General features: G+C 44.5%; 1 protein-coding gene across 1 annotated transcript in view; it reads right to left on the reverse strand.

The window, feature by feature from the left end:
• PRKCA (protein kinase C alpha) overlaps positions 1 to 26,369 on the reverse strand; it is a 412,540-nt gene that overhangs the window by 66,079 nt on the left and 320,092 nt on the right. Inside the window, exons 6-8 of the mRNA XM_004432678.3 lie at positions 22,817 to 22,973; positions 21,608 to 21,742; positions 21,238 to 21,334 (exon numbers count right to left, since the gene is read on the reverse strand). Coding sequence (XP_004432735.1) covers positions 21,238 to 21,334; positions 21,608 to 21,742; positions 22,817 to 22,973 — 389 coding nt within the window. The remainder of the gene's footprint in view (positions 1 to 21,237; positions 21,335 to 21,607; positions 21,743 to 22,816; positions 22,974 to 26,369) is intronic.

Here is a 26,369-nt window from a genome sequence, read left to right on the forward strand (position 1 = left end):
TATTATCCAATTTCCACTGTTTTCAATAACATGCAGATGAACGATTTTTTAGCCCAAATCTCTATGCACAAACCCGATCTCTCCAGGATAGATTCCTGATGTGGAATTGCTGGGTCAACAGGTACAGGTATTGCAAAGGCTGATGCCCAAGGCCAGACATTTTAATCTGACCGCGGGAAGTCAGAGAGAAAAGAGGGAAACCCAAAGAGTCAAGGCAGCCTAATTCCTGAAGGCGGCATCTTGGTTTCTTTTAGGTCGTGTGTCTATCTCGTGACTGCAATCTCTAATAGTACTTCTTTGTCAGATTTGGCAATCCAATCTGCAATTGCAACCTGGAGGCATGGGGCCAGGTGGTTCCTCCCACACAACTGTGCAACACCTGCTGATTGCAGTTTCTTCCCGAAGTGGGGAGTCACAGGTGTGCATCATTCATTCTTCTGCTGGCAACTGCAGGGAGCTCCTCAGAACTAGGGACTGTCAGCAATAGACGGGTCCTTGGGTAGGGCTGACCTGCCTTTGGTACAGGTGAAGACATTGAGGTCTAGAGAGATACCTCCACCGCCTATGGCCACTGAACTGGGTTGTGGCAGTGATGGGGGAGGAAGAGAATGATGCTACTTTCCTCTAAACTGGTCCTTGAAACAGGACCATGGATCATCCAGCAGAGGATCACTGCCCTGTGCTGAGTTGCCCCATTTGGGATGTAATCTTTTAACCAACAGCACAAGGGTGACGGAGCTTTTAACATTTGAAGGGAACCTGGAGATAAGCTGATTAAGGCCCCCCATGTCACAGAGGAGGAGACTGAGGCCTAGTGGGGGGGGTCTAAGTGATATGTCGAAGTCAATTTTCCTTCCTAGGCTCCGAACCTAGAACTCTGGTCTTTGAATTCAGTGCGCATCCTCCTATATCAAGGGTAAGCAAACATTTTCTGTGAAGGGACAGATAGTAAATGTTTTTGGCTTTGCAAACCAAATACTGTCTCTGTCGTTAACTACCCAACTCTGCCCTTATAGCGAGTGTGAGAGCTACATGAATGAATGAGTGTGGCTGGGTTCCAGTAAAACCTTATTTACAAAAACAGGCAGTAGCCAGAACACGGCCTGTGGGCTGCAGTTTGCCTGCCTACATCCCTATATTATGCGGGTTCTCAAATCATCCCCATTAGCAGTTGGATATAAATAAAACATCTATATCTCCTTGCTAACCTCTCAGAACAGCCACAATTAAGAACCTCAAATGCACTTGGATTAAATTACTATTCAGTTTCTTTCATGATGCTTGATATGCTGACTGGTCCAGGAAAAAAGCTGTTTTGTAGCCAAACAACGTGGTGACTGGAGTACACATTCAGAGGAGCAGAAATTTAAGGAAAACCACATTGTCATTTTCTTAATGAGAAATATTTTTATGGACACATCCGCCCAGGCTGTTGCCACTGTTGAAACAAATTCACAGGAGGCCAGCAGGCCTCTGTTGTCATGGCAACTGAGCCATACTCTAAGGAGAAACGTGGGACCCGGGACACATTAGCACTTTGCCCAATGTGGAAAACACAAGGTGCTTGGTTCTTTTTGTACCAACTGTTATACACTCTAGTATCCTGCTGTGCTGTTTTCTTTATAGCCAACCTAGTTTTCCCATCTCCCAGATTTGTCCTCTGATGCTGACACACATCTTAGGCTAATGTGTGATTATCAGGTTGAAGTAGTCAATCTACTGGTCTCACCTGCCAGAAAGGTCCCGGGAAGGCTGCTGCCATTAGTTTTTTCAAGTTGCTAAGAGTCCAGGCTTAAGTGAGGGTCCCAGGACCAAAAACTTGCCTTTTCTAAGGTTTTCCATCTGCAAAAAGCCTGTCTCTCTCTCACCAGTTTGCTGACGGCACTTATTCCTCTGACGCCTGCCTTAGAGGAAGGCCTCATATGAGTGGATATGCCACAGCATATTACTGTTAGGGCCCTTCTGGCACTCAGCAACTTTTTGAAACCTATTATCTCCTTTTCCTGCTAGGAATGCTCCCCTTTGGGATTCACACCACACTGGTTTTCTGAGTCGGCTGTGGCAGGGTCAGGAGCCGCATGAACTCACAGATGCTATCAAAGTAAATGGTTTCCCCGACCGCCAGCAATATTGCCTAGAAGTGGGGGATTCTTCTCTGCACTAAGAAAGCAGAGTAGATATGAAATGGGCCGGGGCCTGAGCAAACCAGAATAGACTGAAGGAGCCATGCAGACCTAGAGAAACCCTGGACATCTTGCCTTGGTAGCACCTCGATGATTCCCTAAAATCAAGGAACAATTGGGAGCAAAAAGTGGTAATCCCATCTTCACGTCCATCAAGTAGAGAGATGCAGGCACAAGTTCATTGCTCTCTTCTGTGTGCAGGTTTTCACGAACTCTCTTATTTGCAAATCTTTACCGCCCTCCTGTGGTATTTATTTTCTGGACCGACTGCACTTTGGGATTTTTTAGCAGAAATATGCCTAAGGTTCACTAGTCTGGCCCACAGCACTGAAGTTCCCAGAAATGCTTCAAAACGGCACAAACAAGACACAAATTGTATCTTCCCAGCTATATCTTTACAGATGATGACTCAAGTCTCTAATGTGGGAGCTGGGCCTTCACACAATGCCAAGGGAATGTGTACTGACGCCAAGTGTGTTTTAGCATCTCCAGGTGCTTTATTTCTAGAAAACAACAGAACCCCAACCACTTCTAGACCTCTCTGTGTCTCCTGAATCTCTTCCCAAACCTTTGAGTGGGCCCAGACTTTGCAAGTCGCAGAGGCGAGAAGTGGGGAAAGGGAGGCTGCGAGGGGCCCTGGGGTGGTCCCAGAGAGCCACTGTGTTTATCTTAAAGGCAGAAACACAGAACAATCTGGGAAATAATGAGAAATGATGACAGTCACATGAGGACAGATTCAATGAAAAAGCCACCACTGGGGAAATTTAACTGGAGCTAAATGATCACAGATCAGCAGCTCCTGAAGTCAATAAAAACAACAACAACAAAAACCCCACCAAGCACAACTGACAATAAAGCCCAGATCCCTGAGGAAAGCTTCAGACACTTCTCTCCATCGCTGTGCAGCTGCAGCAGGAAAGGTGGGCAGGATGGGCACCCAACGAAAGAGGCTTGAACCTGCATCCACATGGAGGTAAAAACAACAAAAAATGATCCTTTCCCCAAAACGCTGGATATGTTTGCTCAATTACTCAATTTAAGTTTTTTTCATAAAATGTCTCTAATTGACAGCAGCATTTTGAAAGTGGGGCCGACTGCAATTAAATTTAGCACAAAATTTCCATAATCGTTGATTTCATCCTATCTTCACCGAGGGTTTTTAAACCACACCAGTTGTTTAAAAATGAGGGACCTAATCACAGCTCAGTGGGACACCTGCTTCCCAGGCTGGTGGCAGCTGCACTGTTCTGGGCAACTGGCTGACAGGGAAGCTTGGAGGGGACTCAACAGGGTGAAGAGCACGGGATGCAGAGTCCACGAGATGTGGACCTGGATACGGTTATGGTGCTGTTGACTGCTCTGAGGCCTCAGTTTCTTCATCTGTAAAATGGACTGAAACTCCCTACCTTGTCCTGCATGGGGAGCCCTCCCTTCCTACACAGCGACAGGGACGTAATCAGAGTTCAGGAGCTGCTGCCAGGCTGCCGCATCAGAAGAGACTCCTCTGAAAGGAAGTGGGCAGAGAGGGGCAGAGACGAAGCAAAGGGACAGGATCCCTCATAAACGAGAGTGGAGGGTTCCCCAGCTGCCCTCAGCGGACACGGCTGAGCAGTCCACGCGTTGTGGAAAAGCCAGTCTCCAGGGCAGGAGGGAGGCCTTTGAGGAGGAGCTTTGGGGGAGGGTGTGTGAAGGTGAGATTTGGGGTGGCGTGGAGAGGATGTTCCCTGCCTTCGAAGTGAAGCGGGGTTTTGTGTCAACAGGCCAGGAAAGAGCCAGGAAAATGTAAAATAATTTGATTACTGTGACCCCCATGGGACCCATATGCTGCTGGGGCCTGGGGAAATGTGAGTTACAAAGGAACACGCCTAGTAAGAAGTGAGACCATGGCTGCACCCCCCCAAAGCTGTCAGTTCTGTACAAACGGCAGCCCACCCACGGCCAACAGCCAGAGCCGCAGAGTCCTTCCTGCATGTTTCTTTCCAGCCTGTCACCAGAGAAAAACGGTCCCTGGGGGCCAGCCCTGGACTGATTACTGACAAGTCTATTTTCAGAAAAATTCACCAGGTGAAGATTAGTTCATGAACAGGCGAGCGACGCTGCTCTGGAAAGAGGGGTGAGTGCATTTCTCAGGGAGAATAATCTGTGTTCCTTGTCCTAAGACCCACAGCAAAAGGCACGGGGAACATCAAAAACGTGCACACCAACACAAAGCATGTTAGAAAAGAGGCTTTGTGGACTTGACACCTCTCGACCCTGTCCTTAAAGGAGCTCCGCACGGCCTCACCTCACTGCTGCGGGCGGGGCAGGGTGGTGGGGCTGCAGTTCCCCTCTGACGGGCTCTTCATACATCGGGGGTCACCCCACCCGGGGCCCATGAGAGGTCCAGACAGCGTGACAAAGGGTTCGCTTCAACTTGGCGATCTTTCTCAGAAAACAGCCATGCACAGTGGCACTTCCACTAAGGAAGACCCCTAACTCGTCCCGCCTGGGGGTGGGAAGTAGGAGAACGCTGAGAATGGTAACAGCAGCAAACACTTAAGTAGCCAGGCATTGTTCCCAGCACTTTTTGTATTTACTCGTTTCATCCTCCCAACAACCCTATGAGGTTGGCTCTACTCATCCCCATTTTAGAGATGGAGAAACCGAGGTAACGAGGTAAGGAGATGAGCTAAGTGACTCAAGGGCACACAGCGGGCAGGTGGTGGAGCTGGGATTTGAACCCAGGCAGCCTATACTACCCTGGGCTGCTTCCTTGGAGTGACAAGGTGAGAGCCATGCTGCCCAGAGGTGGGGGAGAGGACAGTCCTCTGAAGAGGGGGACAGCCCTTCACCAAAGTTGGGAGGGGCCCCAAGACATGAAGGCTTGGTCGTAATCCTTTTTTCTCTCCCTCTGGTTTTCCCTTTCCAGCCATATCTGAGTCACCCAGCTTTTCCTACATGTTGTGAAATACAGCCCCATAAAATGTATATTATTTCTCCCTGGAATAACAAAGTTTCCAACATAATAACAAAGACAAAAACTTGTTGCATGTCACACCACGCAGGCCAAAGACGTTTGGGTCACAGTTGGGATCCAAGGACCCAAGTGTGAGTTTATTTCATCAGAGTAGAGGTATCCTCTGAAATAACAAGGTATATGATGATAGGTGATTTATGTGTTTTTAAGCAGAAACTGTCAGCACGTCCTGGAATGATCAAGAGGTGTCTGCTTACTTTGAGGATGTGGGATGTTCTTACTCTAAGGGGAGAAATCGCCCAGTGGCTCAGGGTATTCAAGTGTAGTCGACTTCTGAAGATGTTTCTCCAAAGTGAACATACCGCATCGTGTGACAGCGTTTTAAAAAACAAACAAACAGGAGGGCAGTGACAACAGGAGTCTTGAAAGGCGGAAATTTTCACACATGATAGTTACCACCTTCTGGAAGGCTTGTGAAATCTCAAAGAATATTTTTTTCTTCCCCATTTCCAATAACTCTGGGTCACTAATCTCATCTTACCTAGAGATGAGAGACTTTAAGAACATTATTTATTAGATGTTTTCTTTAGTACAGTGTTTTGAGTATTATATGTTGATTCTAGCTTAGGGCAGAGGGTGAGATTTCCCCTTGCAAATTCTTCACTCAAGTATTTGAGTTTTTAAAATTTCCAGTTGGTTCAATATGCATATGCTGTAACAATCTAGAGCTGATTTTAATTATTAACAAAGACAATAATACATTGAGAGCACAGCTGGTCCATGGCCTTAACCAGCTCCCCCAAAGAGAGTGGTGTTGTCAGAAATGATAATAGACCAGATTTTCAAAATAACTTACATGCAAGTTGCAAAGTTCCATTGGATAGTTTGGGGACAGAATGGTTGATTAGTTACAACAGTTGAGTGAGGCAGAAATTAAAAAATGAGAAAAATGGAATATAGTGAGTAATACTAAGCCAGGCATTAAGATCATCAGAACAATTTGATGATTTCAGCTCATGATATATTACACTACATCTTCTATATAAATGCGCACATGTAGTGTAAGTACACCACGTTGATTGCATGCTAATGTAGATGTAGGCCTATATAAAATTGAAGATGAGTCAATATGTGATTAGAAATATATAACAGAAAGGAAAACTTGTTGTCAATTTAAAGATGCACTCTTGCTGTTCATTCGATGCTTTCAAAATAGACTTGAATGTATCTTTAATCATTCATAGGAGATCTCAGTATTTCCTTGGTAAAATTTTAAATGAGCCTAATCTGAAGAGAAGGAAGAACTATATACTCTCTGAGTGATCAATACACAGCATTTTCCCTCACTGGGGGACCGTGGCCGTTTGGACAGGAGAGCACAGACTAGGACAGAGGAAGGCATGAGTTTCAAGCTACCAGAACACACAGTGCATCCTTAAGTAGAGAGCATGGCTGGGGGCTCAGGCTTGGGAGCCACAAAAACCAGGGTGAAGGTTTTTGTGGAACGAGAGGTGGAAGAGGACCGAGTGGAGGGAGAACTACCTTTAAGAAGCGGACATGACATCCCTGTAAAAGACAGGAGAAGGAGAAAAACTGCTAGGTTAGTAGGGGAAACGTTAGCTATACAGGAAAACAGTTAGCACTATGAGAAAAATAAAGATCGAGTACCGAGTACCGCACACCATAGGTTCCACTGACGATGCAGACAGAAAGCACGAGGGAGACAGTTAACCCCAGACACAGCATGAGGGGCAGGGAGAGAAGGAAAGCGACCCTTCAGATGGGCACTGCTCTGGGGGCTCACCAGCTGCAGGTATGATGCAGCCCTTGGAGGGGTAGGAACTAACTCTTTCTTGTATGAGTGGTGAAAGGGCTAGTGTCAAACCACAGAGAGCGAAGACTCTTCTCTCTTCTTCCTGTGGTGTTTATGTGGCCAGACATGGTACTGTGTCAACAGCTCCACTACGTTCACATATGTTTCTTTTGCTTTTAGCCAATCCATATGATGGAGTAATGGGGTATTTGGTTAGTCAAATGTGTGAGGCAGTACACAGCTAGTTACCTGATAATTTTATACATAGATTGCCACTATTCAATAAATTTAAATAAAACCAAACTCACCATTAAAACTATGTGAGACAAAATTTATTTTTTTTCTTGATGATTCAGAAGGCTCTTCAGTATCTTGCAGTGCCCAAGATTACTGGTAAAATATAAATTGGTCCGGCAGCTGGTTAACCAAGTTCTGGTTGACTGAATACCAGGCAACCAGGGTTTGCTTGTCAGGCATACCTCTTTTTACTTTTCAACTTCTGTCTTAAAAAACCCATCATGACTGGATAACTTTACTTTCTCAAGTACTAATGTGACAAAAATAAGCTGAAACCATCTTAACAGAGAATTCCACAGAAGCAGTATGAGATTAATCCTACATATCCATACAGAGTGTGAGTCAGCTTCTGGGAGAAAATTTGAGCGAGAGGGTGGTTTTCTGAGGAATCCAAATGCCACAGCCTGAAAGGGTCAGAATATCCCTGAGCCTGAAGAGACAGGAGATCAGAAACAAACAGATGATACTCGTACTTGGAAGGCTTCGTCTACCAAAACAGCAAACTGGTCAAATCATGAATTTTACATCTCTTTGAACAGGTATGGATAGAGTAGATTATCTTCTATTACATCTTATAATTATGGTCCTTTAAATCTGTAATCACAAATCTATTTATAATTGTTCTCAAAATAGGCCATTTTATTCCAATCCCCAAAACTCTATTTTAGGCTAGAGATTGCAATCCACATCAAGTTGAAAGGGAACTAATAATAGCAACAAAAACGTCCTTATTGGAATCTTGGTGTCGGCAAGAACCTTAGAGGAAATTTAATCTGGCATTTCTCCTGCACCTTTCTGATATGGTTGCCCAATCTTTGCTTGAACGTCTCCAGGTATAGAGGACTCCAGATTGGCTGAGACGCCCTGAGAAGTACATGGCACGGCTTTAGAAGGGTCCTACCTCCAACTTCCATCTGCACTAGGTCACCTGCTTCTACAGGGAGACAAAAACCTCTGGCAGAGACACTGCGATGCAAACGCTGTGCAGCTTGACAGCCTGCTAGCAGCCCCTGGGCAGTTATTCTCGGACTCAAATGGAGTCAAAGAAAGAACTCTAAGCCGTTTCATGCTTGGCCATGACAAACCACCCCAAATCTCCTTTTGGGAAAAAAAAATCCAAAGAAAGGCTTATGAAGTGAATCAGCCAGACTCCCATAGCCCCTCTCCACACACCCGCAAGAGCTCCCTGAGGGGACACATCCCGGACCACACACCTAGGTATCGGAGTGGGAGATAAGGAAGCAAAAGATCTCTGCTCAAAGTGAAGATGTAAGTGTCAGGAGCAATTGCTGCCGAAGTGCCAGATTAAATGCCTAAATGTCAACCACCTGGTTTTCAATTACGTGCCGAAGCATGAAGCCATTGACTTTCTGGAGCTCCTGAGCAATGGCACTCTGTCACCCCACCTGCTTGGACTGATGAGCTGGGAAGAGCCACCGTGACTGTACATCAAGGCAACGGTCTTCAAGACAAAGAGACCTCATCCATGAAAACAAACAAAAACCATCAACAAAAGCAAAATAAACACCCCTGAACACCTCAGTCACAGGTTCCTAGACCTCATTTGGGGAGCTGTCATTTTGAGTTCTCTGTGGGCCCAAGTCCTGGTCAATGCCATATTACGCCAGGTGAGCCATAATCTTTTCAGCAGTGAGAATGGATTGGTGTCTCAAGAGCTGGACATATGGTACTCAGACAAAGAACTGACTTGTGGCCTGAGTCAGATACCTGCTCATCTAGGTGAGCTACTGGGTGTGGGCTGAGAAGAAAGTTCTGCTTCCCCTGCAGTGTGCAAGTCACGAATATTATCCACAGATTGGAGATGAAGTAAAAGGCCTCACACCCCCTATTACTACTCAGCAACATTCTTAAGAACAAGGTTCACTCGGGGCCGGCCCGGTGGCGTAGCGGTTAAGTGCATGCACTCTGCTGTGGTGGCCCGGGGTTTGCAGGTTCAGATCCCAGGCGCGCACCGATGCACGGCTTGTCAAGCCATGCAATGGGTGTGTCCCATATAAAGTAGAGGAAGATGGGCATGGATGTTAGCTCAGGGCCAGACTTCCTCAGCAAAAAGAGGAGAATTGGCATTGGATGTTAGCTCAGGGCTGATCTTCCTCACAAAAAAAGAACAAGGTTCACTCTTAATTCTCTATCCCCAGGGACTGTGCTTGACACAGAGTAGACGCAGCATTAACCAGCTGGAAATTTCCAGAACTACTCATTTCTGGAACCACAAAAAGTATGCAAAAGGAGCTGTTCCACCTCCAAGAGTGACCATATTCATCACACATATGGGTTTTGCCCAACTGCTAAAGGGATCTGGGGATGTGAAGGAGGGAGACTCTCTGGACTGCAGAATGGCCTCTGCCCTGGAAGACCTCCATCACCTTCCTAGATATGTGGGCTTAGACCTCCCCTGCTGGGTTTTCAAGGAAAGCCAGGTGGAAGGTGGATTCCTAATGGGGCCTGACGTTTAGATTTCAAAGCATTCAGAGCAGACCCCCAGGTTCTTACTCTGGAAAGATGAAGGTGACAAATCTTACAGGTGTGTCCAGCAGGTTAGCAGCCTTTAGTTTGCACAAGGAGATTTCAGAGCAGTTTAAAAGGCTTGAGAATGATGTAAAGGTCTGGGGAGGATCTGAAGAGCTTGAGACAGAGCGAAGCGGAGGAGAAGGGAGTCTTTCCACGGGAACATCAGCAAGCACTGAGATGCATGAAAGAGCATGGTGTAGGAATGCAGGGCATGGGAAACATCAGTGTCACAGGGAGGGGGATTGAAAGGGACAGGAAATGAGAGAGAAGTGTCATCCTAGACAGGAGATCTGGGTCCTGCTACTAACTAGCTTGACTAAGACTCTTCTGTTTTCCCATCAGTGAAGATGATTTTAAATATCCCTCTCAGTTCTATTACTCTGTCATTCCACTATTCCAGGGGTCAGTAAACTTTTTCTGTAAAGGGCCAGATAGCACATATTTTCAGTTTTGTGGGCCACACAGTCTCTATTGCAATGACTCAACTCTGCTGTTGTAGCACGAAAGAAGCCACAGACAACACATGAGGGAACGAATGCGGTTGTGTTAATAAAACTCTATTGTTTTGTTAGTGCTGTCGAGTGGATTCTGACTCTTAGTGACCCTACGTACAGCGGAGTGGAACCCTGCTTGGTCTTTTTGTGCCATCCTCTCACCTTCCGGTGCTATATCAGACAAGGCTCTGCTGATATTCATAGGGTTTTCATGGCCAATTTTTTTTTCAGAAGTGGGTGGCCAGGTCCTTCTTCCTAGTGTCTTTGTCTGGAGGTTCCCCTGAAACCTGTCCACCATGGGTGACTCTGCTGGTATCTGAAATACCGGTGGCATAGCTTTCAGCATCAGAGCCACACGCAGCTGCCACAGTGTGACAACCGACAGACGGATGGTGTGGTTCCCTGACCAGGAAACAAAGCTGGGCTGTGGCAGTGAGAGCACAGAATCTTAACCACTAGACCACAGGGCTGGCTAAAACTCTGTTTATGGACACTGAAATGTGAATTCCATCTAATTTTCAAGTGTCACAAAAATTACCCTTCTTTGATTTTTTTTTTCAAGCATTTAAAAATATTAAAACCATTCTTAGCTCACGAGCTACACATAAGCAGGAGGGTGGGTGCTGGCAGGAGGTTTGGTGCAATCCCCACACTATTTAAATTGGATACTGGGGGTGATGGAGTCCATCCTCAGTACCTGCACAACCACTGGAGAATATGAATTTGTTTACTCATTAGTCAACAGGTCACATCCTCTCAACCGGCATTTCTCAAACTTCAATCGGCACAGAAATCACTTGGGGATCTTGTCAAAATGCAGATTCTGACTCAGTAAAAGTCTAGGATGGTGTCTGCGAGTCTGCATTTTTATAAGCTCCCAGATGCTGTTGATCCACATATCATACTTGGAGTTGCAAGGAGTTGCAAGGAGCACCAGGGTGGTCACCATTTCATTCTTCAGGACACCCATGGAGTTCAGAATCCTTGGGAGTGACCTCTCTAGAGACCCCCAATCCTAATTCTTTGTAGGACACGTTTCTTGGGAAAAAGAACAAACGGCATTATGTGTGGCGTCACCCTTGTGCTAGGCTTTTCTCTTTTAGGGGGCTTTGATTTCTTCTTAGATGCTTGAGATAAAACCATAAAGACCTGTGTCAATGCTTAGTTGCCATCTCTACATTAGTACCAGTGGACATTGGCTCTATCTTCCCTCCTTACAATTTCTGGCAACAGAGGGAAGCATCCTTGGTCCCACTAATCCCTGTAGGTGCCTGGGTCTGGGTACATGTGGATAGCGCTTCTAACATTTAACATTAGCTTGCCCTCTTTCTTCAACCAGCAACATCTATCCACAAGGCCACTTCCATTGCTACAAACACAAGGCTTTTTCCGTCATTTCAAGAACCCATTAGGATGGAACAGACAACTGGAATGCACAATTTTTCTTGATTTCCCTACAAAATCATTTCCATAAGATAAATTAAACTGAAAACATGTTGCCAATGCTGTCATATAAATGCATTTACCCTTCCTTACAGACTAATCAAAAATTCTGTGCAGTTGCTTTCAGAAGCTTTGAGTTTGCTCAGTTGAGTGGCAGTGTTAACCTCTGTTGACAATGATCTAATGAATGTGTGAAAATGATTTCCAACACTAAACCTTGCCCTATTTTAGTCTAAGATTTTGCTTCTAAGACAGAGCTGAAGTACAAAGATTAAAGTATCTTTCAAGTGATGTACATTTTATAGTTTTTTTTCCCTTAACATCACACAGTTCAGAAAGTAATTAGTGGCTATTTAGGGACCAAAAAGAGCAGAAACCACATTGTGGCACATAGATTTTCTGTTTTGCGTCCAAAAGGTCATTGGAAAGTAGTCAGGTTTCCATAGTAACAGTAGCAGGCCTGATTATGATCATACCAACAAACAGCTACAATTTATCTGAGGGTCTCCAATGAACAATTTTTTTCCCCATCCGGAGAAGAACATTCTGAATCAGATCAAGTTTTCAAAGACGATGGAGGCTTTTGGAAAATCCAGTTTCAACAAGAGTAAACAGAAAAATGCTTGCTCACTCTTTCCATATATAACCTAGTAACAGAGTCTCATCTGATGTTGATTCAAATACCTTAACTGTAATAGTAATTGGATCATTTTAATTTGATAATCAGTAATAGGGATAATCTCAAATGTTTCCCTGGAATAAATAAAGAGAGATATCTATGCAATTTTATGGCAATCTGCAGAGTCTTGAGGGTGATACATCTAGTAGTTTCTGGACCTACATCACCAACCCCACAAAGCAGCTCATTCTAATGGGCCATGACCATCAATTTTATTTTGGCTTCTTTTGGTGTAGACCCTGATATAGTTCTGAAGGGTCACAAACACAAAAACCGTGAAGACACAGACATATGTTATTTTGACAAAACCATTGCTAATCCGGCTTTAGATTCTGACCAATGGGCATTTTGTGGAATCTATTCAAACAAGTCTTTCAAACAAAATATTTCAGCCATGAAAGGTTAGTGTCACCTGTTTTCAAAACATCTGTTAAAATTATATGTAGCCCATGGGTTCATAGCCCCTAGGTGACATGTTTACTATAGTGCGAGAGGTAAAACAACTTTGTGTTTACAAGGCAGGGCCAGATGAGGCCTCTGGTCCTTCACTTCCACAGACCTCTGCCCCTCCACTCACAGCTTTCCAACTAACCAGGAAATCTCAATAGATTTCATTGTGACTTCTGGGACTATTACTAGAAATGTGCATTATGAAATTACTAGGTAACTCAAATATTATCCCAGCTTTGTTACATCCTTATCTCTAATATAGTTACTTGGCCATATAAAAAAATATACTTATCTGGGCCCAGTAATAGGCCCAGAATCTTGAGGGAATCCACTTTCTGAAATCTGGAAACAAATGATTTATAAGCCCAGGAAAAATACATTAGAAAGTCATGGGTTTTGCATTTCAATTCCTATCCCACAACAAAACTATTTTTCTTCATTAGGAGGAATGTTATAGATTCGCCCTTTCCAATAGAAATACACTGTGAGCTACATATGTAAGTTTAAATTTTCTAGTAACCTTGTTAAAAATATAATGAAACAGGTGAAATTAATTTCAAAAATATACTTAGTATATAATATAAAAGTATATAACATAAAGTAAAAGATTAAATATATATTTAACCCAATATATCCAAAATATTATTTCAATATACAATCAATACAAAAATTATTATCAATGAGATATTTTACACTCTTTTCTTTTTACTGAGTCTTTGAAATCCAGGGTGTATTTTACACTTATAGCACATCTCAAACTAGACTGGCCACATTTTAAGTACTCAATAGAAACATAGGGCCAGTGGCTACCAAATTGGATAGTGCAGCCCTAGAGGATTTTCAAGGTAAAGGAAAATGTAGCTATTCACTCTTTTTAATTCAGGATTTCAATGTAGTCAACCCATGAGAGATGGACAGGCTTGGTTCCTCTAGGCTGACCTATCCAACGGGTAGAAGAATTTCTGGCCTTCCTCAACCATCTGAAGAGAAAGGCTGGGTATGAAGTCAGCTGCAAAGGACGATGATGGTCTATGATTGGGGAAAACGAGACTTATTACGAAGGGGTCAACTTGAGGTTCTGCAGAGCACAGATGGCTCACGGGGAGGCATCAACCCGAGGGTGGCATTAACAATCAGAGGGCAGGCAGAGCAGGCAGGTCCCTCAGATGGGCCAAAGCTCCCAATCAGGTAAGTATCCAAGTTCAAACAACCTTGAAATGCCTACTGTGTGCCATATGGTGTGGGAAACTGAGTGGAAGCAGGGAACATCATCAAGACTGGCAAACTAGAGTTAAGCTTCAGGCTCCAGAAAGCTGTGAGTGTTGGGACAATCAATCCACTGGTCTGTTCTCAGGAATGACACCCTGACAAAATTTCTAATATTCAAAACAGGGTTTTGAAATGCTCTCGCCTCTCTGTAGACCTCTTCTGCACACATAAATATAGTCTCAGAGTTTATAAGTTTTCATAAATGTACGGCAAGACCAAATTTGAGGAAGTAATGTTTATTGCATATAATCAGCTACGATAAAAGCGAAAAAGAGTTGTAGCTGACGTCTACTGAGCATTCACCATATGCCAGGTCCTAGTCTAAGCAACGTACATAAATGAACTGATTTAGTCCTTACAGCAAACCTATGCAGTAGGTACTACTATTCCCACTTCATAAACAAGGAAACTAAAGATCAGCGAGTTTAAGAATCCAAAGCCACCAGCTAGTAAGTGGTAGATGTGAAACCATGGCTAACTATTCCAAGTTGTATATTCTTTCTAGAATACCATGCTGAAACCCTGAGGGACTTGCCCAAATTTATACAACTGGGATGTAGAAGAGCCAGGATTTGAACTCCAGCAGTCTGGCTCCAGGGCTGGGGCTCTTAACCACGAGGCAACACCACTTCTCAAACAAAAGTGGTATAAGTGCTCAGCAGAGAGACTGCCTGGAGCTTAGCAGTGACCCCCCGTGTTTTCGCATTATTACTGCTGTTTGCATCATTGTCCCTGTCAGCATCACACCTCCTGCTCCCTGGAAGGGACAGGATGGGAGGTGATAGTCAAGACCGTATCCCAAGAGCAGTTACTATGTTTCACATTTGATCATAAATTTCTCTCTTTATAGAACTTTAAAAGTATTTCCCTATAGAGAACTCACGTTTCAAGCGACACTGCAATTTAAATAAATTCATCTTGTTTTCTTGAATCCTGATACTCAAAAGAGTTATTTATGATATATCATCTGCCAGCTTTCTAATGGGACATTACTTTCCATTATTTTCTGACAATAGAAATTTTCCACTACAGAACAAGCCCAAAGCGTGCTGCCTCTTAGCTGCCTTAATTCTGCTATGGATGCATCTGTTTTCCTTTTTAACTTTTTACTACTAGATTTTAACCTAGCCTGGAGTGGAGCAACGGTGGGGCAAAGGTGACAGTTACAGTGAGAACAGAAAAAGGCTTAAGTGCTTTTACCTTCTTATTTTACTTTATTAATTATCTAAAACAAACGATGAAAACAATGAAAAGCCTCCACAATCAGGCAGAATAGAATGGTGTAGTCTCATCTAAGGAAAGTTGCTTGACTTTTTTATACCAGAATCTCCACTAACAACACGCGGAGGAGACAAGCAACCCCACAGGTAGAAATGAGTTCATTTAAAGGCCATTTGTAGCTAAAAGTCATCAAAATACAAATTAGAGACAGTGATTGTGATACTGGAGTAAAATGAGGGAATTTAGGTTTTATTCTGTTAAATACTGAAATATGAAATGCAAAGAAGGGAGAAGCGGTCTCCATCGATTCCTGAGCCAATCCTCAGGTGCTGTCGGCCTGAGGGAGCCAGGTCCAGGGCTAGGGTCATCAGCATTTCTGGCTCAGTTTTGCTTTGGGCAGCAGGTTTGGGGAAGAAGGTCTTGGTTAGAACAAAATGCCCTAGGGACAAGGGGCCAAGCCTTAGGAGAAGGGGGTGGTAGAGGAAGGAATATGACCCTGGGAAGCAGGTGGCTGGCTCCAAAGGAAGGACTGGAAAGTGGTCCTGTAAATCACCTCAACTTTTCTCCTCCCCCCAAACCTCATCCCGTGTTCTTGATTCTAGGACAACCCCAGCTCTGGAGGTAGATGTGGCCCCAATGGCTCAGGGGAAGAATCAACTGACTGATAAACACAATGCAAAAATACTCAAGCTCATGAACAACCACGGATATGGACAAATGACAATTTGGGAACGTTTTAAACGAGGAAAAGATGTGGTCAGAAGATACCTTTTCTTCCACCTGGAAAGTTGAATGTCATGCATAACTCCCCAGGCATAGCTCAGGAGGCGAATGATTCAGATCCCAGATTTTGTAAAAGATCAAAACAGCAACACTGCACCAACAGAAATACTGGACTTCTATGTGAGTGGAATCAGTAATCAATCAACTGTGCCGTTTCTGTTGTTAACCTAATGAATCATTAGCTGCCACTCTCCTTACGGCTATACTTGGGTTTGTCTTGGTGTGGTCTGTATCAAACATCTTTCAGATATGCTCCCTTTTGAGTCTCTAATGAACCCTAAACAAACCACTGCACCATGAAGTGTCAGTGCAGACTGGCTCCTCCCCGTGAAACTCTGTGTACTCCCCTCACAGCCACTGAAACCGTTCTGTCCAGAGATCATCTGATCCATTGCCAGTTCCCCTAAGTTCCCAATTTACACACTATGTTCCAGAAATCCATCTAAATGTAAATCAGGATATATTTTCCCATAAAAACAGTGTTATAAATGGTGATAAACTTCTCACCAATATGCTTCTATCTCATAATACGGCTGGACTACAGGACAGAACATCCCCATATTTAGAGCATGATTTCAACATGAAAATTCATATATATTTTTTTAGAGAAGGCTCAGAAGTTTAAAAAAAAAAAACTCTCTATAACCCAGTTTTTCCAGTGAAACATAATGATGATGATGATGATGATAAGAGCTAACAACCGTATAATAAGAATGCTTTTAGGATTTTCCTATTGACCACTTAACCTTTAAAACAATACCATTAGGTAAAGACTGCTATTATTCCCATTTACAGTGAGGAACACGCACAGGCAGGTCATATGGTTAACAAACGGCAGAACCAGGATTTGATTCTATAATCCATGGGCTAAACCAAGGATTGGTAAACTAGGGCCCATGTGCCAATCTGGTTTGCCGCCTGTTTTTGTAAACAATGTTTTATTAGAACACAACCACTTCCATTTCTTTACACGTCGTCTGCTTTCTCGCTACAAGGGCAGAGGTGAGTGGTTGTGACAGAGACCCTACAGCATGCAAAGCGTAAAGTATTTATCATGTGACCCTTTACAGAAAGGGTGCTGAGCAAGGGCTAACCCATCCTCTGGACCACCTCTAAGGGAAGGCAGACCTTCTTCCCCACTCTGGCCATGAGCTTCATCATGGGGAGCCAGGGCTCAGAAACCAGAGAAGGAACAGGAATCCCCATTGTCCTCAACAGCAACTAGAGGGCGGGGAACTAACGACCAGCATGGGGGGTTACAATATGTTTATTTCTCAATAAGCTTCCTGCCTCATTTCCAAAAAGAACCGAAGCAAGGCCCACAGGTACAGAACATAAGCTCCACAGAGAGGAGGGTCTGTTTGCTTTATTCATTGCTGGAACCTGATTATTGAACAAATGAACAAATGAACAAATATACAATTTATGCTTGTGAATCAAAGACCCTGTGCTTTATTTGAAGATGAACATGGGACAGGTTAAAGGCCCACAGATGCCCTGTCTGTGAATATTGCGGTCAAGGTGCTGGTTTGTTGTGTTTTTTGGTCAGATGAACTGCTCTAGTGGGACAATGCATTTTAGAGTAAGGTCATTTCCAACCATCTAGGATTTTCCTTGGCTCCTAAGAGCTTCACTCACTGATAGTTCTGTTTTCCAAGATTCTAGAATCAACGATAAATTTGAAATTTTTCCCATGTTACTGTCAGATGAATACTAATGCAGTGGCAGAGTTGTAAATGCTCATTTGCTTTGATTTTTCTTCCATCAGACTGAATGACTTCTGATTTCTGGGTAAGGATCCGAAAACCACACTAAGTTAACACTTTCTAGAAAACAGAGCTAGACACAGAAAGAAAAACCCTACAGACTAGATGTTGTACGATCCCACTGAGTAATGCCTGTTCCTAAAAGGACCATCATTTTGTGTATCATCCAGTCATGACCCACCACTGAACGTTAAATTAAAAAAAAAAAAGTACTCAGCTGAATCAAACTGTTACCAAAGGGTGGGAAAATATCTATGAAAGAGTGGGTGGGGAAAGGACTGACATGATGGAAAGCCAGTTGGAATGGCAATGACATGGAGAGAAAGGGTATAAAGAAGGGTCTGCAGATACCGGGAAGCAACCATGCTGTGGCTGGGGACTGAGAAGGAGAAATGGGTGGGCTTAAAGGAAGTTCCCCAAATGGTACTCTGATGCCAACTGGCACCCCATTTGGGAAGGCTGGCTGGCACCCAGAACTGCTCAAATGGACACGACCTGTGGGGCCTGGCACATTGCTTCCCAACAGTTTAGCACTGGGGAAATGGTGCAACTTTCACATTTATAGACCTCAGCGTGACACCATTATATGACTGAACCCCTGCCTAAAAGCAGATCTGAACATTCCATTTAAAATGCAGCACGAGGGGCTGGCCCTGTGGCTTAGCGGGTAAGTGCGCGCGCTCCGCTGCTGGCGGCCCGGGTTCGATCCCGGGCGTGCACCCAACGCACTGCTTCCCCGGCCATGCTGAGGCCGCGTCCCACATACAGCAACTAGAAGGATGTGCAACTATAATGTACAACTATCTACTGGGGCTTTGGGGAAAAAAAAAAAAAAAGAGGAGGATTGGCAATAGATGTTAGCTCAGAGCCGGTCTTCCTCAGCAAAAAGAGGAGGATTAGCACGGATGTTAGCTCAGGGCTGATCATCCTCACAAAAAAAAAAAAAAAAAAAAGGTAAAATGCAGCACGACAGTTGTCATCAAATTCTCAGCATCTTCTCGACACCATCACGTAGTGGTTTTCCGCGGAGTGTTTCTCTTGCAGTGTGTTTTACAAATGCTCTAAGGAAACGAGCTAATATAATTCCAGTAACATCTAGGAAATGCAAGACGAAAGATGTTTCAAAAAAAAGCTGGAAGGTAATTCATGCGGGAGCTCTGAGCCCAGAACTCTCCCCTCTGACGCCACTTGCCCTTGGACTAGTGCTCCACTGCAAAGTCCACAGCTCTCCCAAACAGAAGAACAGTAACCAGCACGACACACAGATGTCCTCTAACCAGCCTCTAGAGAGAAATGCTGCACTTCTGGCCTCAAGCCCTGTGGCCTGGTTTTTTTTTTTTTTTTTGAGTTTGGAACTCTGACCTTTATAAAAAGCTGGACTCACTGTCCAGAAAAACAGGAAGGTCACTCACTAAGAAGCCGTGGAAATGAAGCATAACAAGTGAGTCAATATTTCTCCCCAGCCAAGCTAAGTCTCAGACATTCCCAAGAGTGACACCATCATGATGCCCCAACACCGTTGTCCCTCAGATGCGTTCTCTACCAGCAGCTCCTGACCCATTGACTGTTGATGACCTACACTATGGCGTGAAATGCAGTTAAGGTTCTCTTTAGCTCCTCTGGTCTCTCCCCTGCCGGCGACATCTGAGTAATGCTGGGGCTCAGTGTCCTGAAACTCTCTCCAGAAGGATTCATCCCTCACAGGGGTGGTGTGACACTGGGGATGGGGCTCAAGGAAGAAGCCTTCCTCTCCAGTATTCCAGTCTCCTGTCCTCAGCTGCGGGGTGGAGGTGCGAATAGATAATGAAGCAAGTGAAGAAAAAAACAAATAGAAAAAGAGCTGTGCCTGGCTTCTTTGGAAAGAACTTCATTATTCTCATATATGTATGAGCAGAGATTGTAAGCTGATACCCACTGGCTGAACCCTACCTGTGTCTAAAACAATAGATGTGTATTTGACCTACACAGAGTTCTAAGTTTTAATTAGCTGCCAAAATTAAAAGTAATCAGAATGTCATATAAAAATCTGGATTTTTGGCTTTTCTTGAAGAACTGGAAGATATGACAGCATGGGACCCCCATTCATGCACGGCAATTATCAACTGGTGCTGAGTAGCAGTGGCTGCCAACTTTAGACAGGGCCTGTGTTAACCAGCTCACTCTAGTCCCCACTGTTCCCTACTGTCTCTTCGACTCTGTGGCCTGCTGTTAGTTGCCGTTTATATTATTTGTGACTCATTTCACTTACCTATGCTCCTGAGGGCACCAAGACTTGCAGCCCCCGACCTTAAGTATTTGCCATCAACATCCACTTTAACCAAATATCAGCATAAGAAAACATTTTGAACATTTTTAGATGTTACATCCTTTGGAATTCATTCTATCTGGATATTACCTGTATGTTTCTTTGGGACAAAGTTTTATTTGGGAGACGGGAACAACAGAAAGAGAAAAATAAGACCATCTGTATCCCATTAGCGGCAACAAGTCGTAACAGTTCAGTTACTGACTATGTCTACATGCACCTATGTGTGCGTACATGTTTATTTCTTTAGGGTGGGGGAATCCCAGGGAATCCTAATTAGCCTGAGGAAAAGAAAGATTCAAAAAGGAATTAATCAGTTACACAGACTGAATCGGCTACTACATGAATCGCTCAAATAGCCAAAACGCAGGTGATTAGAGAAATAGAAAAAAATTAAAGTTGTCACTTGGAACATAAGGCAAGTGCTTAGAGAAATGAATGTTCATTAAAAGCTGAGATGTCTGATAAGTAAAGAGAAGGAGGGATAGAGAGGAGAAGCGGGAAGTGAGGAGAAGAGAGGGAGAAGAGAAAAAGGAGGGAGAAAGAAGACAAAACCTGAGACAGGAGGCAAACACAGACACCCAAGGGGAAGAAGACAAAGAGCTGTCCTTTTCTAAAGACATAGAGCAAAAATTAAGATGCCAGCATGATAGCTTAATTACACCCAAATGAGCTCCCAAGTTAAGGCCAAAATGACATCCTCCCTTTTGAAGGAGCATAGCCCTTCTTCTAACGAGAACACTGCACTCAGAACTTTGCCTGCACTCAGAACTGGTCTGCCTGTGCAGACCAATTTCTTAGCAGAAATCAACCACGCTCGTTTCTGGGATATTTCCAACGTCCATTCTCTAAACGATCCCGGACATAGAATGTCAAAAGCTTGGAAAGGAAGGTGATTACACAGCGTTTATCTTTTAAAATGCAGAAAAGATTAACATTTAAATTACTTTTTGCCTTTCAGCAGTGTGACCACAAAAATCTGGCTCTTCCTGAAGTTAAGTTTTCTAAAGGAAAGGCGGTTCCAGTAATTCTGTTGGTATCCTCACCTCGAATTTCTGCCTGAGCTCCATGTTTCCTTCTTCATCCCCTTCTGGAATGGGTACATTGTAGTACTCACCTTCTTCCTGGTTGAGCAACTTGTACCTTTCAAAGACACAGGAGAGAAGGAGAGTTAAGAGCACCGTGTTTGCACCACCACAGGTTTAGCAACTTCTCTTCCTTACCCTGTAGTCCAGCTGCTCCTGAAATGCATCCTGTGGGGAGACTATAGCCAGATAACTACATATTCAGTGGTCATTTCAGACTTAAACTAGCTTGTTTTCTGAATCTCTCTCTGAATCTCTAAATGCTCTAACATTTTGAGATGGTTAACTCTTGGTTGATACAAACACAATTCAACCTCAGAGGCTTCCTTACCATCCACTGGCTGGCATCTTCATCAGCTCCGAAACTCCAAAGGAAAGGGATCCCATGAAGTCATTCCTTGTTGTTCGATCCCAGTCCCAGATTTCTACGGACAGTCGTCTGTCTTTATCTGAAGGTTTTAATTTGCTACAAAAGAACACACATGCTGGTATCTTGCTCATAGTTTCTAGGGAGATACCACATGCTAATGCTAATGATCCGAGTCTGAGACAAAAAAAAAAAAATTCAATTCTCTTCCCATGGCTCCCCATTGCCAACAAAGTACCAGCCCCCTGGCAACCAAAGCTCTAGACTAGGGATTAGCAAACTATAGACCCACAGGCCAAATCTGGCCCACTGCTTGTTTTTGTAAATAAAGTTTTATTGGAACACAGCCATGGCCATTTGTTTACATATTGTCTATGGCCGCTTTGACTCCAGAACAGCAGAGTTGTGTAGTTGCAACACAGACTGCATGACCCATAAAATCTAAAATATTTACTATCCAGCCCTTTACAGAACATAGCTTGCTGGCTCTGTGCTAGACGATAGAGAACTACCTTTCTGGTTGTCCACAGATAAACTGCTTCCTGTGTTCTAGACTACGAAGAGGACCACTTGCTTGTGCTCAGCTGCACTCAGTGCTTTCCCACCACTGGTTTATGCTACTGCCTCCTCCCATTGCCTCCTTCCTTCTTTCCCTTCTACCATCTCTACCTCTGAAATCCTGGCACTGCTTCAAGTTCCACTCTAAATGTCACCTCCTCCAGGAAGTCTTCTCTGTTTAAAGGTGATAAATATTCCCATTTCAGTGGCAACAGCATCTTCCATGATACTCACTTATTCCGTGTTTTAAAAATTATGATTTAAATTGTTACCTTACTCTCCCACAACCCTCAAAAGAACCTAAGTCCATTAAGAGGTGAGACACACTTTATATATTTTTATGTCATCTGTAATGTAAGAGAATTTTTTGTCCAGAGTAGGTCTTGATAATAATTTGGGGCCTGCATTAGGTAATTCTTGGTACAACAAATTACTATCTACCAAACAGGGCTGACAACAGCCACCTCCCTACCAGCAGTCTTGAGAAAATCTTAGGAATGAAGAAACGTTTAAAGACGTTTATAACAAACCCACCTTATGATCTCTAATAACGAGGTGGGCAGTTAGGTGCTGTGGAGGGAGGGAATTCAATCAAGAAGAGAAGACACAACTTACAAGGTAAAGGACTCATTCCACTGGGGGTTTAGCGTGGAGCGGATGGTTTTGGTTTTCTGTTTGCTTTCATTCTTGGGATCAGGAATAAGTTTCAGCTTCACGTAAGGATCTGAAAGCCCATTTGGATCCATAGGAATTAGATTTTTTGCATCTCGTACTGTGAAGAGAGAAGGAAAAAAGATCAAACGTTACAAAAAGAGAACTGACCCATACTGTCCAGTGTCCTGCGTCAATACTGAGCTGAATGGAAGGGATGTCAGGATGGTGCTTGAGGGGAGGGGAGGTGAGGACCAAAAGCCTCTGACCCTCAACATGAGAAAAGCTACCCGCTGCCACTCCTGCCAGAGACAAAGGGCATCGTGTGGTCGAGCCTTGAGACTCAGCATCAGCCTGGCCCAGCAGCATCTGTGACACCTGGGTGTCTGTTAGAAATGCAGAAACCTGAGTCCTACCCCAAGACTGCTGAAGCAGAATCTGCATTTTAACGGGATCCCCAGGTGCCGTTTGCAGCCCTTCTCCAGGTGAACTGGAGCACCCCCCCACACCCACCCCAAGCAACCAGCTGACCTAGTCCATGGCATTGCACATGCACTTGAGCTCCTAGAAAGAGCCAGCTCTTTTCTTTGTAAAGGCCAGTGATTTCCAACCTGGAAACATTGGAATCGCTTGGGAAGGGGTTTGAAAATGCCAATGCTCAGAAATTAGAATCTCTGAGGGGGGTAGCCCAAGTATTGGTTTTTAAAAGCTCCCCAGGTGATTCTATTGTGCAGCAGGGGCAAGAGCCATTGGTGTCTACAGCTGTAATTCAGAATATGCTCCACAGGTGTGCTACAGCCTTGCTACGCAATGTGCAGGTCCAGGGACCAGCAGCACCTGGGACATCATCTGGGAGCTCATTAGACACACAGAATCACAGGCCCCACCCCAAAATTACAAACTCAGAATCCTCACTTTAACAAGACCCCCAGGCGACTCCAAAGCACATTCTAGATTGAGAAGTACCCATATGGGAGTCTAAAATAACTGGGAGGAAAGGCCATTTCACTCGCAAAGGGAGGCATGCTCAGAGATGCAGCTGGTAGAGGCTTATTATAGTGGGAGTGGCTAACGCCCCTGCATGCCAATGAAACAGGCCCTTATCCATCACTGTGATGAGAAGGGACTAAGGCCTGAGCCTGCCTTCCCCAAATGTCTTCCTCGCCATCTTCCAACGGCATCTTCCCTAATGTTGCTGAACTTTCCCATCGTCAGGGTCCTTAACTAGCCAGACACCATGGGTACACATCTAACTGGGACTGGGCTCTCTAGCCCAGTGGCTCTCAGTGTGGCCCCTGGACCAGCAGCATCAGCAGTACCGACTGAGTCAGAACTCAGGGCGGGTCCAGTGATGTTTGCCAAGCCCCCAGGTGAATCTGATGCACAACAAAGTTGGAGAACAAGGGCTCTAACCTATTAGTATAGATCCTCAGCATAGTTTGATCATTAAATAAAGGATTTTAGAATTTAAGGTGCTGGCATGGGCACTGGGCAGGGATAGAGGAGGGGAATGGAAGGATGCTAAAGATGTTGAGTCTTTGGGCATAAATGAGGGGGGTGCAGCTCTAAGAGCAGGAGTCTCAGCCAAGCATTGCCCATACCAGTCTGGGGACACATTGAGTGTGGATGCCTGCTGGCCAAAAGCCTTACATCCTCCTTGCCTGGAAGCCTCAGCACAGGAAGGTGACCGATGGGACCATATTCAAATGGTCTGAGGGGGGAGTGGGCTGGCTCAGGTCTACTAGCCATGGAGGAGCTGAGTATACGTTCCTCATACTCCGCTTATGCCTTCCAAGGATTTGTCCCGTAAGACAATATCTAACCTCATCCAGCTGTAAGTGGATAGAACATAAACAAGCAAGCATGCAGGGGCTCTGCAGCTCAGCAGACCTGCTTTCAAACCCTGCCTCCTTCACCATGTAACCTCAAGCACCAAGAAACTTCAGTTCATGAACCTGTTTCTTCATCCAGAAAAATGAACAGGGGCATATTTCCAGCGGTATAGGATTGTTGGGAAGAATTAAATGAAATAATGTATATAATGTATAATGACATACAGTTAGTGGCTTGGAAGATGGAGAGAAAAAAAAAGATTCCACGATGTGAGTACCTACTATGCCCCAGACACAGTATTTCAAACTCATCCACAACACCCAGTTTCAAAATCTTCAATAAGGTAGGTCTCCAGGGGACCTGGCCGCCTTAGAATTCCCCCAAGCTCAGGCAGAAGGTTTTTAACACAACGCAGAAGGTCTAGTTTCCTAAAACAGCAACACAAGTATCACAAAAGATGAAAAATTTGAGCATAAAAATGGAACTCTCCCACAAGGAATGGAAATGAGCCAAAGGTCTCTCTCCAATTAAGCACTGAAATGAGAATCACATACTTTTTAAAAGGCAGAGAAAGTTCCGGAATGTCTAACACTGAGGCTCCATCCCAGATAAACTAATGAGGAACCATCTAGGCTGCCAAGAGTTCTGCCAGTTGCAGAATGATTGTGGGTGCTGGCTTTCTCATCTTTAATTTATAGTTCTGACAGCCAGCACACAAAATCATTTAAGGCTGATCTCTTCTGAATGGCGATGAGTTAAAACCGTGATGGAGCTGTGGGCTCCCTCCTGAGATACTATCATTTAAGTCGAAAATAAAGTTATCAATTCCAAACGTCAGTGAAGCAGACAGCGGGTCCAAATTTCAATTTCTTACTGCAGCGGAGAACAGCCTACCTCATGTGCGACTCATCGCGTGCCAGGGCACCTGAATCAGGACTGGGAACAACCAACTAGGGGTCCCATCTGCCCAGAACGTGGGCTCTGGGGCCAGGCTGCCTGTGTTTGAACTCTGGCTGTGCCACTTCGCGGTTGTATCACCCTGGGCAAGATATTTAACCTTCTGTGACTCCATTAACATGTTCATCTGGAAAATCGTCTCTCCCTTTGAGGATTATATAGGTTCATACACGTCAAGTGCTTGGAACAGTGATAGGAGCACAGTAAGAGCTGAATAACGATTATTATCAGTGTTGTTAATACAAGTTACTGGCAGAGAATGCAATCCCAAAGGCTTAGATGTTCAGAACTGGACTGACAGCTTATGAACTGGCAAGCAAGCGACAGGAAGAACAATACGATGTGGAAATTTTCTAAGCTGGTTGCAACTGCGTCTTAAATGTGCTGCAAAGTCTTAAGCTAAGAAGCCGTGCTGGAGGATGTTACTAACAGGAGCAGGTGTAGGGAAGCTGGGAGAGGGGAAGCTAGGAAAGAGAAGAGCAAAATAAGTGGTGGCTCGGTGAAAAGAAGGGCTCGAGGCAGGCGAGAGCAAGAAGGGAAAGATGCAATGAAGATGTGGGGTCAGAGGGTGGTGAGGTTGCCGCCCTCGCATAGGTAGCAACGGGGATGGGTACACCAGGGCAGTGGTTCCCCACCTCAGCTGCGCACTGCAAACACCTGGATGTTTTAGTCAAATACAGATGCCTAGGCCCCACCCCCAGGGAGTCTGATTTAATTGGTCCAGGCC

The sequence above is a fragment of the Ceratotherium simum genome, chromosome 16 (assembly GCF_057802395.1).
Source record: "Ceratotherium simum simum isolate JZ-2026a chromosome 16, ASM5780239v1, whole genome shotgun sequence".
NCBI classification, from domain to species: Eukaryota; Metazoa; Chordata; class Mammalia; order Perissodactyla; family Rhinocerotidae; genus Ceratotherium; species Ceratotherium simum.